This window comes from Nilaparvata lugens, chromosome 4, assembly GCF_014356525.2.
Source record: "Nilaparvata lugens isolate BPH chromosome 4, ASM1435652v1, whole genome shotgun sequence".
NCBI lineage: Eukaryota > Metazoa > Arthropoda > Insecta > Hemiptera > Delphacidae > Nilaparvata > Nilaparvata lugens.
The window spans coordinates 77,024,446-77,044,241 of record NC_052507.1 but is presented as its reverse complement, the minus strand read 5'-3'; the positions used below and the strand labels follow the sequence as shown (position 1 = coordinate 77,044,241).

The window sequence follows — 19,796 nt, the reverse complement described above, 5'->3', positions numbered from 1 at the left end:
TCCACGTCCACGGCCACGGCCTCTTCTGTGAGTGTCAGCTTCTTTATTTGCATAGAAGTCCTCTAGTTCTTTCTTGTATGGAGAACTTGTAACAATATTCGCAATAGCAGGTTTTTAACAACAAATATTCAAACTGCTTGTAATATGGACCCCGGGGTCCATATTACATTCACCTAAGGGGGCCATATTGCAGACATGATTGTGATTTAACAAAGTGGTTTGTAGGTTAGAACTTGAAAGCAACAGAGCATTCTAGTTTATGTTAAAATGTTGGAAATAACTTCTAGATCATAATTACAATGCTCAATAATGAGAAATTATTAGTTATAGCACATTAAAATTGAGAAATTTACATACCTTCCAAACTTTCAAAAAACACAAGGATAGAAATAACCTCAAAATTCACCAACTGCTGCATAGACTTGTTCCATGGACTCCTAGTGACCATCAACTGAACTAATGAGCTAGTTCCCATCTTCAAAACTAGATCTCAGCACTTGGTCATTGAAATACAGAGGGGTGCCATATTATATGCAGGGGCCATATTACCACCTTTTCCTCTAATTATCTGTCATTTTTTCCGCCATCTTGAATTGAATTTTATTGAATTTCTTATTGTCGGGTCCTCATGGTATAAGGACCTTAAGTTTAAAATTTCAAGTCAATCGGTTAATTAGGAATGGAGTTATCGTGTTCACAGACATACACACATACACACATACACACACACACACATACACACACACACACACACACACACACACACACACAGACCAACACCCAAAAATCATGTTTTTGGACTCAGGGGACCTTGAAACGTATAGAAAACTTGAAATTTGGGTACCTTGATTTTTTTTGGAAAGCAATACTTTCCTTACCTATGGTAGTATGGCAAGGAAAGTAAAAACCACTTCTTTGGACTCAGGGGACCTTGAAACGTATAGAAATTTAAAAATTGGGGTACCTTATTTTTTTCGGAAAGCAATACTTTCCTTACCTATGGTAATAGGACAAGGAAAGTAAAAAGGTATTATTTATAAAATTTTCACAAACGACATTTTCATGGAACAGCTGTAATTTTTTGAATCTTATTTCACGTTCATCAATAATCCTGAGTGCCGGTTGCACAAAAGCAGTTTAAATTCTAACTGTGATTAATTTAGTAATTACAATTAAATACATTACTAACAATGACCACACAACTTCTCAAAGTAGTCATATAATTTCCAAAACTTAAAATGAATGTCAAGTGAAATTTATGATGGAAATAAGATTATTTATTTATTATTTTTATTCATTTTATTTTACAAGAAAACATCAGAAAAGGCTTTTTTAAAAAGAAGGTTTCTTTGATTGGTTCTCGTGAAATTAATCACGATTAAAATTTAACCGGCTTTTGTGTATCCGGCACTCAGGATTATTGATAAACGTGAAAAGAGATTCTAAAAATTACAGCTGTTCCATGAAAATGTTCAATTCGTTGCAGGAATAACTTCCATTCAAGGTTAAAATTGAAACTAATTTGAGCTCTTGAAAAAGGTGAATAATAGTTGTGTTGTTATTGATTTAAAGTATTATAACTTTAATTGAGTTGAAATGGAAGTAGTTGAACTTTACCAAACCTACAAGTTTGAGAGTCGCGAAAAATATTTGGCATTGAAATGGAAGATATCTCACGTGGTGCTTTATTTATCTTGCAGTCTGATTGGTTTTGTTGGCAGCGCTGTAGTCCGTATATCAGAGCGTAGTTTAGATCAGGAATGCTTGTTTTACAGCAAAATAGTCGCCGAAAAAGATGAGGTTGAGGAGAAATGGTATGTGTTGCCCAGTCACACAGTTTGGAGCAAGCATCACTGCTATGGAATTATGTTTGTTTTTACCATTTCCTTTGTCTATGGAATGATATGGACGGTGTACTTTTTTACTTGCTCTGTCAGTCAGTACAGATACAAAATAAAGCGTTTGGAAAGTTTTCATGGGTGAGTACAATAAATTACTGAATTTAACAACATATATGATTTAATAATTTTTCATTTTTGAATGTACACATAAAAATTAGTAGGTTATTAGCATTAGGTTCCTTATAACTAGTGGTTCTGTGAACAGTAGACCTCGCGCAGTTTTAACGACGTCCCAAACCATAAGCACATCCATACTGATACACTAACTATTTATTTGATCAGATCATGCTTACACAAGATTTAATTATCACATAACGCTTTTCGGAATTTAGAGCGAGAAAACCAGAAGACATCTATAGGCGCCCAGACGAGCTTTATAAAGTTCTTTGCATCCTATTTAATAGTGCATATAAATTGCATTCAATGAGGCATGCAATTTATAGTCTACACAGCTGCTAATTTTCAATCAAGTTACATTGAGATATTGAATTACATGCGTCATTGCATGCAATTTAAAGTCAACTCGACAGCTGATTTATAAATAATTCTATAGTCTGATTTTCACTCTAATATTGACGTATGAAGGAGGCTCCTTTTTTTCTTTTATATTATCCTTGATATGCAAAATTTCCAAAAACCTTGTATATACGTCGACGCGCAATTTAAAAAGGAACATACCTGTCAAATTTCATGAAAATCTATTACTGCGTTTCGCCGTAAATGCGCAACATATAAACATTTAGAATAGAATAGAATAGAATAGAATAGAATCTTTATTGCAGCAATATCTGAGGTCATCAGATACAATACAAGTGTCAAATATATACAACATGATACAAAATAAAAATATATTACATCAGTAAGTTACACTATCAGTACCCTATGATAATATGTCACCTGATTTTCAACTTATAACCGAATATTCCTAGCTAATGTATAAAAATCTTCAATCTTGTTTAAAGGGTTAGCTGCTAAGAAACGTTTCATATGAATTTTAAAAGTTCCATTCTCCATATTTCTAAGATCTTCAGGAAGTGAATTAAACAATTTTATTGATAAAAATAGAAATGTTTTTTGTGTACTAGAATAGGTATACCGATAAGTAGTCAAATTACCCCTATTTCTAGTGTTATGACTATGAACTACCCCCTGCTCCACAAACTTCTCCAAATTCTCCTTAACATAAATAAGGCTCTGTTGAACAAATATTGAAGGTAGAGTCAATATTCCCAGAATTTTAAAATGCTCATCACACTGTGCTCGCTTAGAAAGCCCACAAATCAGTCTGATAGCCTTTCTCTGTATTCTAAAAAGTCTACCACTGTAAGCTCTGGAACCCCAAAGTATGGTGCCATATGACAGATGAGAATTGATGTGAGCATAATAAATCACCTTTAAAACATCCAAACTGACATATGACCTCAGTTTTCTAATTAAGAAGACTCCCTTATTCAGCTTGCTAGCAACAATGTCAATATGCTGGGACCAACTAAGGCAAGTGTCAAGTGTGAAGCCCAAAAACTTTGCCTCTTTCTCCTCATTCATAGTCAGTCTTCTATTATAACTGATAGTCAAGTTCTGAACTTTATCAGAGTTTACACATAATAAATTTGAATTACACCAGCTTTCGATCGAATCAGCCAAGTCCTGGGAAGCTTGACTCAATGAAACTACTGTGGGAAAGCTCAGAAAAACACACAGATCATCCGCAAACAAATAGCTTTTGGCTGGAGGGTTTACAATTGTTGGTAGATCATTTATATAGACGATGAACAAAATAGGCCCTAAAATAGAACCCTGAGGCACGCCATGGGAGACAGGTAGATACTGTGACTCAGATTCCTCAAAAACAACCTTCTGGAATCGATCCCCCAAATAAGATTCTACCAGTCTCAAAGATCTTTCCTGGAAGCCATAAAATGCAAGCTTATCTAGCAACAATTTGTGCGATACAGTGTCAAATGCTTTTGACAGGTCAAACAATTTAGTCTGAGTAAATTTCTTGTTTTCCAAAGAATTCAGACAATCCCTGTATAGATCAATTGCAGCTCTAACCGTATTTCTCCCAGTCCTATATCCAAACTGAGAATTTGAAAAGATTGTTTCTTTCGAAGTAATCCACAATTTGATCATTTAGAGCCTTTTCAAGTACTTTTGAAACAGTAGTGGTTATGTTAATAGGTCTAAAGTTATTATAATCTGATCTACAGCCTTTTTTATATATGGGCAGAACTTTATTCATCTTCAAGCTTTGTGGAAAAACACCTTCAAGGATTGAACTAAGTGTGTAAGAGGATCTATAATATAATCAAGACTGAGTTTAAGCATCCTAGGACTAATGTCATAGACGTCTGCACTATTACTCCCCTTCATTTTCTTGAGTATATTAATTATGTTATCTGTTTCAACTAATTCAAATTCAAATCTGGACGTGGGCGCACAGTAACCAGCTCTCAAAAAGTCCATTGCACTATGACTGCAACTTTTACTTTCAACTTCAGCTACAATTTTATCTATGTTTTCTGTAAAGAATTTGTTGAACTGATTTGAGTTTAGTGAGCCTTTTTTAATCATTGACTTGGATTTACTCAGTTTTTTAATTATACCCAATTATACGTCAATTACCTCGTTCAAGCGCACATTCATCTCCTCCGTTTGAGCACCAAAATCCCTAAACGTTTTATCCTGAAGATCCATTATCAATTTTTCATTCATTATGGAACGGTCAACAGCAGCATTCCATTGTACCCATAGACGAGAATTCTCCGCAACCAGATTATTATTCTCAATCATTAACTTCTCAACAAGATGAAAACAGCCAACGCAAACATCCTGAGAAACAGATTTATTTATCCTATCAGGCTCTACACACTCTGAAGACACCTGGTTGTGTAATTCAGATACAACAGGGAGTTCAGTTTCATTGGCATGAGATATAGGGGTGGAAGACATTGCAGCTGACATCACACTAATATTTGATGCAACATGTGAATGGTCATCGCAAACGGAATCCTCATCTGCAGAGTCGTCGTTTAACCTCGTTGTTCCATCACAAGGAGGAGAATGATTGTGAGAATCAGATTGGCTCATATCTACTATTTTTTTAATATTTCTATCAGTTTTAAGAGTAGCCTTACATGTCTTTGACAGACAACGCCAATTTATGTTCCCCAATGAATTAGCAACTGTTTTTCTGTAAGTAAAACTTTGAAAGGTCAATTTAGGGTTGCCCTTGTTAGTCTTTCCAACAATAAACTCAACCCCTTCAGCCATTCCTCCCTATCCCCTGACTCGTTCAATATGAGGTTCTGATAATAAAGTGATTGTGTAGTTGAAGAAAAAAAATCAAGAAAATTTTACTGTAAGACTGAAAATATTCTACATGTACTAGAGAGTAGGTAGACTAGTTGTTTATAGTGTACGACGTAAACTAAAAGAGTAAAGAGTGTAAAAATCCTTTTGATATTAAGTATTCAATTGATAATAAAGTATGAATATTATTGGAATTATGTCATGAATTGATTATTTCTATTCATTAATCATGAATATGATGATTTAAATTATAAGTTCAGAATTCTGTGCGGTATGCTGACAATAATATTTTAAGAAGAAAAAAAAAAGATTAATGAGAGAGCTCTTCAAAACAAACAAGTTTAACGCTAGTAAAGGGAAGGATTAAGAAGATTAAACGGCTAGAGAAACAAATAAAATCTTATCACTAGAATGTTGAAGATGATATATCTCAGTGAAAGTCTGATAAGGAGTCTAAATGTGCACCAAGCAAGGAATCACGCAGCAGGGTTGACTCTCTTCGTTCTGCAGCAAGGATTACTCATCATCATCAAGCAAGAAATTAGTTCCGTATCATTAGATCCAACTGGGTATCTCAATCGGTATATCATTCATCCACACAGACACTTCAGATCGAATAAGTTTTTATTGGTTCAATGTAACAAAATATTGATATTGACAGTGCAGAGAAACCAACAATGTCCGATGTACACGAATTATTATATTTTTCATCTCATTCAAAAGTTCATTTTCAATAGATAGGTTTTCATAGACGCAACGATCATTGAACAAGCAACACGGTATTAGATATTGTTGCACACCCAGCTTTGGGTTCAGGCAACTGAATATTCCTTTGAGCAGCCTCACTACAACGTGTTACTTGGTACCGACGTCAAACAAGATACTTATTACAGGTGATACAATTTCATCCCTCAAGTTTGTTTCAGGGAGGTCAAAGTTCAATCCGCTCCAACCAACTCACAATCACCGGCTTCCTTGTCTCTTTCTTGTAGGTTAGGAAGTAATTATCAGCAATTAGACTTAAATTACGTCTCTCTTCAGGCAAAACTATTAATGCACTCGTAGAATCACTTCCCAAATATTTAAAAATCACTCACTTAGAGGGTAAGACTCACAAAACAACTACATAATTCACAAAAACAGACAGACGAACTTTCGAGTACACCACTCGTAGCAGCCAGTGCTACCAACCGTTAAACATTAAGATAAATGCCAAACCGTCACTTGAATCTTAGACCTCACTTCGCTCAGTCAATTATTCTTCACTGCATTTATTTTGTAGGACATTCAGAAGAGTGTAAAATTATCTTTTGATATTTACCCTGCAACAATAATTCATTTATTAATTCATACAAATTTATGTTTGCAGCTACGGACCTCCACAAAGACTCGTTCTTCCCGCACTAGTTTTTAATGTTGTGATGACTTTAATTTCTGGTCCTATAGCTATTGACGCATGGAATGGTCTTGTTGTTTTTTGCAATAACATAATGCAAATTACCAATTCTTATACGTAAGTTTCTAATGCATAGTATTTTAGAGTAGGCTATTTATTGTCATGATGATAATACATTTCACATTTAAGTGAACATTTGTACGATTTTATTGTATTTTATTTGTTTTGTAATTCTTTGTCATTTTGTTTTGTCTTGTTTTTTGTGTGTTTTAATAAAATTGAAATTAAAAATATAGTTCACATAAGAGTATTTATATTCAAGAGTATTTATATTTGAAAGATTTAAGAACATTAAGAATATTCATAAGAATATTAACTCAATTAACATCTAGTAAATACCAATTTGAATAACAGAGTATTAGCATAGAGAAACAATAGCGTAAGTAGATATCCCATGGTATAGGGAGTTTATGTCGTAACTTTTACTGTTATCTCAAGCCGATAGTCTACGTAGTTCTTTCCCTTGAAGCTGTGTGACACTGGTAGTCTCTCATATTGTGCCGTTCATACACTCTCACCCCAACAAAACAGTAAAAATCGACAATAATTGACAGTAATCGGCTTGAGATAACTGTAAAAGTTGCGACATGAACTCCCTATACCATGGTATATCTACTTACGCTATTGTTTCTCTATGGTATTAGTTTATACTAATGAATAAAATTCCAGAAGACGTTATTAAGGATAAAATAACAGAAACCAAATTGAGATTGATAAAATCGTGGGTAAAACAGAACTATGTTTTTAAATTGAGAACTGAGTTGGATGAATCACCAATTTTGGCAATATTAATTATTTATTAGTGTGTAAAAATTATAAAAACTCGACAATTATTATATTATTTTTCTGTGCATTTATATTTTGTTTATCAAGTACTTGGATTATTGATAAAATTCAACATCCATAGATTATCATCCATCAGCAGTATTTTTTCATTTGTACTGTTGTTAGATTTAAAAAAATGTATTTCTTATTTTTAGAACTCGTGGCTGGAGCTCAAGGCTTCTTTTCCCAGTCACGTCTAGTGACTAGTTAAAAAATATATATAATAGTTGAAAAACTATGGTATTTTAATGATTATTTTTATTTGTAAAAATATTTCTTGTGTTTGGCAATAAATATAGTAGTATACCTCGATTCTTGATGTCTATTTCCTTGAAACTCTCAAAATACTCCACACTTTTTTTTATTAATTTTCATGGTAAATTTCTTCTGATCTCCCATCAGATCCGATGACATACTTGATATCCTATTAATGAATGGAATAATAGATTAAGGTACGGTAGCCTCTAACATTAAATAACAAAAATATATTTCTATTTCAGAATTTATTCAATTTCAAATTCCTATAACTTTTAATCATTGAAATTATATTATAATTTTAGTGGTAAGCATTAGTATAATGGTATCATATTTTTCAAGATTAAAGATTATTGATTCTTCTCAGGTGCATGGATGCGGCGAAATTGATTTATCTTAATAAAGACGAGAATATTACCTTGGAAGATGCCAAAGGGTTGGCTAATCTAATTCGCGTGAGTTTTGTTTCAGATTCCTATTTATCTATCAATACACACTTTATCTTTGGGCTACTTTAATTATTGAAACAATAAAAGTTATCAAGCATCATTTTATCACAACACAACTAGTTTCAACACTTCAAGAGTCATTTTGAAGTGTAAATGTTCATGTAAATATAGGTAAAAAATGTATAAAATAAAGTGTGAATGTAGATAAAAATATAAATTTACACATTCACTTTTGAAAATGGTTCTTGAAGAGTTGAAACTACTTATGTTGTGATAAAATAAAAGGGAGCTTGATAAAGCGGAGAAAGAAAAGTTCCTTTTACTTTGTGTTGATAACTTTTATTATGTTTTAATCTATCAATATATGATAATTTAATTTATTTCTAATTTAAATGCGATCCGCTCCATTTTTCAATGGATAATTATATTTTCTTATTCTGCAAAAATAAACATTGTATGAATTACCTACTTCTGACCTTAGTTACCTATCTAATCTAGTATTAAAATAACGAATTTTCATTTCAGCTCGTTTTATTTGATTCTTTCTTGAAAGGAATATTTAAATATTGGTGCTGGAATGGAATTTCGGAATTGAGAAATAAAATAAATTATCAACCTTTCTGAATAATTCTGACAAATTACCTCTTTATAATCTTATGAAACACTTCATTTTAATTTATTTTGATCTTACATTAATTACTATAGTTTAATATTCTTGCTAGTGTTTGATCTTTGACTATTGGAAAGACTATAATATATAATGAGTAGAAAATTTTAATGAATATATTGAAAAGACTATATAATTATATAAAGAGTCCCGTCGTTTCTATCAAAGAGAATAGTTTGATCGAAAAACACTATAACTATCTTTGTCTCTCTCTTTTGTAAGCCCATATGGCTCACAGTATATTGTGACTATATCCTTAGTGAGATTCAAGTTTTAAAGTTAGTGGATTTCATAGGAAACCATAGTTGTCACGTTTCCTTTAATTCCGCCTTCTATAGAGGTATGAAGGAGGTATGCAACATAATTTTTGGAAGGTTGTGGAGAAGACAAAATATCATTATTAAACCTGGCAATATATGCCAATAAAACTTTATAACTCTTTGCCTGAAAATATCAAAAGAATGAGCTTTAATAGACAAAATATTATTATTAAACCTGGCAATATATGCCAATAAAACTTTATAGCTCTTTGCCTGAAAATATCAAAAGAATGAGCTTTAATAGTTACTGTAAATATTTAAAAAAAGTACTGGTCAATGAATGTTTATATAAAGTTGAAGATTTATTTGTAATAGATTTTTTAACTGATGTTCTGTGTTATTAATGACGTTGTAGTAACATTTTAATGTTGTGTGACAATAAATGATTTGATTGATTGATTGATTATCATCGATAACTGTAATTATTGTTTGTGCTTTCTTTGCGAGAATAAGTTATCATTGATAACTGATGATTTGTTGCAGTTTTTTGGAATCTCTCTGTTCTTTGCCTGGCTATTGAATTCTCTGCTGCTTTTGATGAGGATATTTTTCTGGCCAGACTACAATCTCATGAAAGAAATCAACATTGAGTTCCGTTTACATGATAAACCAGGAAAAGATGTGGTATAATTATTACAATCCATATCCATTGAATATGTAACTTGCATTAACAGTATTTAGAAAAGTTATTCTCTTTCTTTTGAATTTTCCTGACATAATGTCTAATATATGCTACTTCAGTTTTGGCTTGTATCTCTTATTCATTTCATGTTTTCGATAAGTTTGTTTGAAAGCTCAAACGAACATTATATGTTTAAAAACACTTCATTCATATGGGCTACATTTTAAATTAATGAAAACAATATAAAAATCATGAAGTACCCTTTATTTTTTATGTTGAACTATTTTGAAGTTTTTTAAAAAATAAAGGGTACTTCAAGATTTCTATATTGTTTTTATTATATGTTTATTATGAGATATTATGTAGATAGTAGATATCATATATTATCTACATTATGTAGATATTATCATAGAGGAACAATAGCATAACTTACGCTATTGTTTCTCTATGATATTATATAGTTTATAAACCCAATAAACTTATCAAACTTAAAACTTGTAGTGATTAGAAAATAGCCATGAAAAGTATTCTTCAATTGATAAAGTTACCGTACTTGACAGCTAGGCTAATTCATAAAAATTCATTTCTTGATTGACACGTATGAATGCCATTGTGAAAAATACAAAAATGTAATTACATAAATGTAAATACAAAAATATGGTATAAATCTTTGAGAGCAGTTCGATTTGAAAAAAATATCTATATTATAGTGAGGTCCACGTTATAATGGCAGTGTTTGATTAGCAATGGTATAGCTGTCCTTGTCCATCATTCAACAAAGCGGATAGCGCCATCTCTTTCTCGCTTTGCTCTGTTGCCAAATCGTCAAATTAATGTAGAATTAATAATTAATTACCTAACACATTATTTCATCTTAATTATGAAAATTCGTTATGAAATTGTAACCGATGGAAATATTCTTAACCATACAACACACCTGACATCATTTCTGCAACCGGTGACATATTTGTCTCTATTGAGTTAATCTTCCAAAATATGAAATATATAAGAATACATGTGGTTCGATAGTCATTCTTGCAGACTATACCACCGCTGGCCACCAATGTAAACGGAGGGGGTGTTTGTTTCTTCTCTTCTATAATATTTATCAAAATTATGCTATCAAATCTCTATTTGAATCCTTGATTGGTTGGGAGCTTTTAGTGGATTCGTTCATTCAAATGCACTGATTATCATCATCATCTAATTGTCACCTATTTTAGCAACTATCAACTACGAGCCAGGAACTTCAATGAAAAATACTAATATAATTCAACTTCAGGTTTATTGAACTCTAAATAGGTAGAACGAATTGATAGAAGTTAGGTAACATGTCAAATTTTCAAACAGAACAAAGTTATTCAGCAATCGATTCAGGTCAAGAAGACATACTCAATTTTTAATCTATACATTTTGGGAACCTGCTAACTTGCTGCAACCAAATTCTGGCCTCGGTCATTCGATGTACTAAATTTTGAGCTTAATAAGAAAAACAACAAATTTTCGGCACTCACCATTTTAACAATATTCAAACTTGGACTCTTCAGAAACACTCACATACGCTTTAATAAAACTCACTATACTTGAACTACACGCACAAAATAATAATTTCCTGATTCTACTCCTACTAACTATAAAATTTGGTTTCCTATTCAACTAGATAGAAATTACTGATAACTGAAAACTTTACAATTTGTCCCTCTGAATGGGAAATCCATTCAGAGGACCGAGGCTCGCACACCGTTACATGTTTTCCCAGTTACGTCTCAATTCGAACTGTGGCCCTTTCACTGAAAATTATTCCCCCTCCACGAGCGTTGAGCATAACTTCCAGTGGAAAAGCCAAAGCTGCAAAAAGGTCAATGCTCATACAATTTTCAAATACAGTGTCTTTTTCGACATGAAATTGAAACTGTATTTGAAAAATGCACGAAAATTGCTTTAATTTTGACAACTAAGCAACAAGTTAGCAAATTCAAACAAGACAGAGTCAATTCTCACACTAAAAACGCAGGGTTCAACATACAGTTAGAATCAAAATTCATTTCAGTTCAAAAACCTGAAAAACAATATAAGATACACAAAAACAACTACAATAATACCCACTCAATATTCACACTATTACAAAATTATTGAAAAATATAATTTCTTGCTTAATAAAATATAATTGATTATTCTAAATGAGAATGAACTGTTAATATTACATCGATAAACCTGTATCAGCTACCGTCTATAGAAGGAAATTGACAAGACAGAGGATCGGCAACGTTTTTCTCCTATCTTTCTCCACTGCCATTATAACGTGGACCTCACTATAGGAATACAGATCTCCCTGTGTGGCCGAGCCCTTGAATTCGCTGTTTTCAAGTAGCCTATATTTATAATTTATTTTTTCATATGGCTTTCATCGGCAGAGAGATCCTTTTGGATGTTCCGCTTTGCCGTATTAGTCTACCCAATGTCATTACCTATCAACACAGGGGCGGTCTGGCCAGGTCGGCTGGTCGGGGATTCCCGAGGGCCCCGCCAAAATTTAAGGCCTGCTTTTGCAAATTCACTTGAACTTTGAATGTTTTTCGTAGTAACAATAATTCAGGCAATGAATGCTCAAATAAAGGTATAGAGGGAAAAGTTTAGAACACAATTTTCAACTCCACAGCTCTTTTAAGGATAGTAAGAGGATTCGCATATCAAAAGCCCTCACTCCTGCCCCCTGTTTTAAAGGGGTGGGGGTGGTTTGAAAGTTCCATTTTTTCATTTTTCGCATATATCACGGAGACTATGCATCTCATGAACATTTGTATTTTGTGAAAAATTGAAATTTACAAAATTACTAACTAGAATGTGCTATTACAAAATTGTAGAGCATTAAATTATCTTTTATTTCATGTATAATTTGACTATTTCACGCATTCCCATACGACTGTTGCAGCAGTTTTAGTTTTGAGTGTCTTTGTTTGGTAAGAAGTTTAGAAACACCCCTTGTGTTTAGTTCCGGAGACGTTCCAATAGGTATAGTACTCAATATGAATGTTCATACTGAAGCACACAGCCAAATTTATGACGACAGAATAGTGTGACATTCGAGAAAAGTAACTTGTTGCAAATCTTGAGATTTGACACTCAAAACTAAAACTGCTGCAAACAGTCGTATGGGAATGCGTGAAATAGTCAAATTATACATGAAATAAAAGATAATTTAATGCTCTACAATCTTGTAATTAGCACATAACACTTTAACATTCTGAGTTTTTATTTTATAAAGATTAAAATTAAGAAAACATATTTTTAAAATTATAATTTTAATTATCTCGGACTATGAATTTGCAGTCGGAGTTGTATAAAGAGAGAGTGCGAGTGTGGAGAAAATTCTTGAAGGAAAAAGGGTTGACAGGCTCAATCATGCAATCAATCAAAGAGATCGAGTTCACTTTTCCATGTTTGAGAGAATCGGCATCAGCGTCATGCGAACTTACCGATGATTACGTCTATGCCAACGAGGATGCATTCAATCTGGCGTTCACAGAGTCTTCCACGGCTACTGAAGAAAATAATCCCAACGACGATGACATTGATCCTGAAAATCCGTTGAATTTTCTGTCCGTAGAAACGATTCATCTGTCAAAACGCAGGCAGACTGTTGAGGAGAAAGAACGTGGCTTAGTTAGTCGGTGGATTGTGCAGGAATTGGAAGAATTGGTCGAGCATATCACGCCCAATCAAGACGTTGATGTAGAATCCAATACCGGTACATCAAAATCTGATACAAGTTTTGATAGCACTAAAACTTTGAAGAGGAGAAAAGATTCAGATGAAAGTTCAAACAAAAGTTTGAGAAAAACTTTATAACATATCATTTCCGTTACTGAGGCCCGGTTGCACAAAAGCCTGTTAAATTTTAATCATGATTTTTCTCTGTACAAAATTACTTCTCACTTGAGATGGACATGCGCAGCCCACAGGGGCCCCATTTAGGGGCGGCAGGATCAGATAAATAATGAAAATGCGGGTCTATCTACACGAATCCTTAGAATCTCATACTGATTTAATACTTTTTTTAAACAGCAGTAGTATAATTCCTTCTACAGTATCAACAATGTAGCAATATCAACAATTGCCTTGAAAGTATGGCTACGGGTACGCAGTAATAAAGAATATATTTTTCTCTGTGGTATAGTTGAAGCTTAAATATAGAATGGGTACAATAAATTGATGAGGGCACAATAAGTGAGTTATTGCATTAATTCCAATGAGAGAATTAACAAGTTGCAAGATGTCACTGTGAGAGCAAAAGAAAGGGCACCATCAGAGAATTAAAAATGTATGTACACAGAGTTGGTGAGATTATGGGAACAGGTTAATGTTTCTTTAGCTTTCCAACTGAAAGTTATTTTCCAATTAGAATATGATCCCTTATGAAATTGTTGAAATTGTCATCGTAAAAGATAAATTATATGTTTCAATGACTTTTAAGAAATCTGTTTCAGTGTATTCCTACTTTAGAGTCTCTCTTTAGGCTTATATTTCTAATAAATATTTCATGATTTAATAACTAATAATGTATATGTTTGTATTGATACTTCAACCATATTTATATAAGACTGGAAAAATGAAGCATATAATAACATCTTCGAATATAAAATTTATGTGGGAAAACCTAGGACCCTCTATCCTTTGGGGTATTCCTTTCCCCCCCTCATAAAACATGGTTTTCGCCTCCCCCCCCCCCTAGCAGTTTGGTGAAATGGCGCCACTGGCAGCAGAGAAAGCATACAGCGGGAGGGATACAGAGGCGCGATGTTGCCGTTTTGAAGCGGCCAGCGATCTCCAACTTCTAGTGACTGTTCATGTGCTCATTTGCTCATGCTACACATGCGAAGTTTCCTGTCTGAAAGCAGTCAGACGACTGACAAATTGGCAACTGCGCTTCTACCTATGATTCTATATTAATCACTGTAATTGGCTGATCCCCCTCCATTTCTCTGCGCCGCATATTCCACCAGGTCAGAAGTAATTTTGTACGGACTATAAATACCACGTGAACCAATGATTGGTGATCGGTTCTCGTGGAATTTGATAATTATTGTTAAATTTTAACCGTGATTAAATTCCACGAGAACCAATCACAGAAGCTTTCTACTGAGGAAAGCCTTCTCTGATTGGTTCTCATGGCATGTAATCATGATTAAAATTTATCAGGCTTTTGTGCAACCAGGTAATTAATCAATTAATATTTTCATAATCTTATTGTAATGTATAGAATACAGAATCTGATGCTATATTTGTAGAATCTAACTATCCATTTCAGTTACTTTAATCAACAAATAAACCTGATTTTATGAAGCTCTGTAGCTCCATCCATCCCTTTTAGTTACTTACTATTATTTAGCTAAAAGGAAAAATCAAATTAATACGTTTATCAACAAATCTAAAAGGCTTTTGAAAAGTTTACATTATTACTATGACCTGCATGATGAGCTTTGATTCCGCTCAATGATAGATCACATACTTTTTACATTAAATTTTACATATATAATATTATTGTAATTCTATTAATCTTAATATTGGACACCGAGCTTCGCTCTGCAGTACAGAAGCATAAAAAATTTACTAGGAAAGAAGAAATTATAATAACATTCATAGTTCATACAGAAATGTTCTATCTAATCACAGTAAATTGAGTTTAATTCCCAGAGGAATGCAAAAATAACCCTCACAAAGGCCCGGTTGCACAAAAGCCGGTTAAATTTTAATCCTGATTAATTTCACGTGAACCAAATCAGAGAAGACCATTCCAAAAAGATGGATCTATTAATCAGGATTGAAAATAACCCGTTTTTTTTTTTTTTTTAAATAAGTACCTGATTGAATGATTACAAAAGTTCAGCAGCTGAATCACAATTTTGACACAGTCCCAGACACATGAACTCGCTCACTCACTTCCATCATCAACAGACGACGAAATAATTATTATCATCTGTTTTTCCAAGGATGGATAATAATTATCCTTTTAATGTCCTTCAGCGAGTTTTCCCAGGGATGAGACCTAGTGCAATCGAATTTTTATATTATAAACCTACTATGTTTTGAATTTCGTGAGAATTGTTAGAGCCGTTTTCGAGATCCGGTGAAATACAAACATCTAAACATTCGAACATCTAAACATATAAACAGAGTTTGCTTGTTTAATAGTATAGGATGTTGAAGAAGAATGAGAAGGGAACAGTTTCTGTCTTCTGATCTTCTTTTCTCTTTTCTTTCTCCTACTTCTCTCCTCTCAATTATTCTTCATCTCTCTACTATCTTATCCTTACTTTACTTTTACTCTCCTACAAACATTTCTTTGATGCTATTCCCTCAATTTATTAAGCTAAAAATTGCAGATCATAATAATTATTGTAGCCTTATAATCCACATATATCAAGTTGACAACGTGATTTAAAAACGTGCAGCATTTCAATAGCACCTGTTGGCAACATCCAGTCCTACATGATTTCGGTTCAATCCAATTCTTGCAGTGTTTGACATTTTGCTTTGTCTTTCCACTTGTTTCAAAAATGGAACTGGAATAACTAAACAAGCACTTGGATGGCGGCGAATAAATAATTCAATTAAGTTATGACTGAAGCAACAGATGTTTATGAATATTCTGCCTGAATGTCGAGCAAGCAAAAGTGGGCGGTCATCCAAATAAAACTGAGTATTAAAGCAAAAACACATGCTGACAAGAAGTAAGGAGAGAGAGAGAGTGAGTGTGAGTGTGTGAGAGAGAGAGAGAAAGAGATAGGGTTTAGTGGCCTTCGACGGCGCCACAGCCCACGTGATTTTATTTGTGTTCTGTCAGGTGAGAATGTTGGAGGTATTTGAAGCCCAACATCCTAAACAAGTTTGCAAGTGCACTCCTTGCCATATGGACCGACTAGATAGCATTCAGTGATTAATATAGATCTCATACTACGACCACTCGTATTCCCAGGCCTATTCATTATGCTATGAACAAGAGAGAAGTGATTTTAGAAGCTGCCTCTAGTGAGGTCCACGTTATAATGGCAGTGGAGAAAGATAGGAGAACAATGTTGCCGATCCACAAAGATAGTGAGGTCCACGTTATAATGGCAGTGGAGAAAGATAGGAGAACAACGTTGCCGATCCACAAAGATAGGAGAACAACGTTGCCGCTTCAAAACGGCAACATCGCGCCTCTGTATCCCTTCAGCTGTATGCTTTCTCTACTGCGCATGTCCATCCCAAGTAAGAAGTAATTTTATACAGAGTATAGTTGACAGTATGTCATGTAGTAAATTAGCTTTTGGTGATAGTTATTCACAACAGATGATTAGCAATGTCCCTACACGCCAACCTTATCAGCCATTGGCTGTTTTCACACCGATATCTCAGGGTAGATTCGGAGGGGCAAAAAGAAAAACCCAAGAGACCAGAGATGGGTGAAACTCCAGACACAAATGCGGGTCAAGAGTTGAGGGTGACCAGGTGCCCTAGAGGCAATTTGGTGACCCCTCCTTCAGCGGAAGGACCTACAGAAACGCCAGGAGTAGAACTCACGTAGGTCACGAGTTTGTGGGTGGGAAGACTAAACCTCACCACTTCTCAAAAAAGGGCGGTCATTCAGGCAAAACTTCTTGGGAGAGGTGAGGCTTTTGACCCTCCGAAGTTTCGGTGGGGCAAAAAGGAAAAACCCAAGAGACCAGAGATGGGTGAAACTTCAGACACAAATGTGGGTCAAGAGGCTGAGTCGAGGGTGACCAGGTGCCCTAGAGGCAATTTGGTGACCCCTCCTTCAGCGGAAGGACCCACAGAAAAGCCAGGAGTAGAACTCACGTAGGTCACGAGATTGTGGGTGGAGAGGCCAAAACTCACTACTGCTCGAAGAAGGGCGGCCAATCAGGCAAAACTTCTTGGAAGAGGTGAGGCTTTTGACATTGACCCTTTTCTTCTTCTTCTTCTTCTTCTTCTCTTCTCCTTCTTCTTCTCTTCTTCTTCTTCTTCTTCTACCTCTTCTTTATCCTTCATCTTCTTCTCTCTTTTATCTTTTCTCTTCCATCTTCTCTCCTCCCCCTTTCTTCTCTCTCTCTCTCTCTTCTCTTCTTCCTGTTTTTTTCCCAACTGTTCAGTAATCAGCAGTAATAATTATTTTCTGAATCATCTACTTATATCCGGGATTTGCAAGCACGTTCAAACAAGTAAATCCTTTTTTTCAAATTTTCTTGCTCTTGTAACTTCCCTTCAATAACTCACTGACCACTGCTTGAGAGTTGAGTCCCACCTTACCTGTGCTGCAGAAGATAGACTCCATTTACATCGAAACACGTCCCACGGTTTCCTCGCAGCGAAACGCTCCCAATAAAAAAGAGAAAAGTGTCTCCTGTCTCCCTTCAAGTCACTTCGACGTCTGTCTCACTTCGAAGGCAGAGAATCGGCAGCGCTGTTCTCCTACCTTTCTCCACTGCCATTATAACGTGGACCTCGCTATAGTTTACCTACGCATACAATCTAATAAATATTTAAATATCGCCGCGCGGAGACTAGAATAGAATCGCAGAGGCTGGCAGATTTATTTATATATTTTAGAATTCCGTTCACCTACTCATTTGTCGTTTTAGTGACGGCTCTTTAATGATCAATTAATTATACTCCGCTTGTGCATTAACGCCGTTTTCAGTTTCTCTGTGTATATCACTGCCGTTTCTAATTTATAAACTGTGGAAAAAATGAGCGCCGTTTTATTATTCATGAGGACACTTCATGAGACATCTTGAGGAATTCATGAGTACACTTCATGAGAGATCTTGAAGAATTCATGAGGACAGTCTTGGTTCTTGGTAGCTTGTAGCTAGCCGCTACCTGGAGGTGCTGACCTGTCAACAGGCCTATTTTAGTTCAATATTATTCCACAACCGAGGACTGAACAAGTACCTGGTAGAGTAGATTAGTAACAATGGGTCATATGAATAAAGTTGAGCATTTGCTTATACTTCTAAAATATGGAGCATTTGCTTCATTTTCTATGAATGAACGTGAGCAAAACCTTTTGCTCATGCTCATCAAAAAAATAGTTTGAGCATTTGCTCAAAAGTAAAAGCTTTTGCTCAAAATTGTATAAATAAACTTGAGCATTTGCTCAACTTTTGAAGCAAATGCTTCAAAAAAGGTGAGTCTAGTCTAGAGCAGCTTATCACCTTTTGCTCATAGTAAAATGGCTCAACTAATTCGTATGAGGAAGAGGAAACTATACCAGATACGATCACAACCAATAGTTGAGAACTATAAAACTCTTTTTAGATTCAACCATGATATATATCACCATTATCCCTACAAAAGAATAAATAGAAAAGATAGCTACCTGTTATAAAGATAGTCATCACAAAATAGGAAATAGGCATTTAAGAAGATGAGAGTGTAGACGATTATAAGAAGGCTATTGATATTATAAGAATATACTGAAGATTATTATAGAGATGACATTTTTTCACGCTATTATTTCAAAATTCCAAACTCAACTAACCTAAATCTCTATTCATAAATAGAAAACAGAGCAGACGACGCTAACACAAGCGGTGCACCCTACTTGCATATTTAGCGCTTCTGTGAGCTATAACAACAAAGTAAGGCTACAAAAGCGAATCAGCTGATAAAAAATCTTTAAAATACATGAGCATTTGCTCCAGAATTCAGGAGCATAAGGTAAGAGTATTAAGGTAAAGCTTATTCATATAAAAATGAGCAAATGCTTTTGCTTCTACCTTTTGCTCATGAGCAAAACCTTATGCTCCATGCTCTTGCTCATGAGCATTTGCTCTGGTTTTATTCATATGACCCAATGAGTTATGAATGCCAGCATCTATGGCCTGGTTGCACAAAAGCCGGTTGAATTTTAACCGTGTTTGATATCACGAGAACCAATCAGAGAATGACTCTTTGATAAGACGGTTTGTCTGATTTGTTCTCCTGGAATTAATCACGATTAAAAT

The 19,796-nt window shown here is 34.4% G+C and overlaps 1 protein-coding gene across 3 annotated transcripts; it reads left to right on the top strand.

Annotated features, from left to right (window-relative positions):
* The first annotated feature begins 1,489 nt into the window (after positions 1 to 1,489).
* LOC111045259 lies at positions 1,490 to 14,283 on the top strand. Of its 3 annotated transcripts, none has more exons than XM_039426512.1 (5): positions 1,490 to 1,979; positions 6,583 to 6,726; positions 8,117 to 8,204; positions 9,669 to 9,809; positions 13,138 to 14,283. In XM_039426512.1, the coding sequence occupies exons 1-5, from the start codon at positions 1,597 to 1,599 to the stop codon at positions 13,654 to 13,656; spliced, it is 1,275 nt and encodes a 424-aa protein (XP_039282446.1). In that variant the 5' UTR covers positions 1,490 to 1,596; the 3' UTR covers positions 13,657 to 14,283. The 3 variants fall into 3 exon arrangements, with proteins under 3 accessions (XP_039282446.1, XP_039282447.1, XP_039282448.1); XM_039426514.1 differs by having other exon boundaries at positions 1,907 to 1,979; positions 6,660 to 6,726; XM_039426513.1 differs by lacking the exon at positions 6,583 to 6,726.
* The last annotated feature ends 5,513 nt before the right edge of the window (positions 14,284 to 19,796 follow it).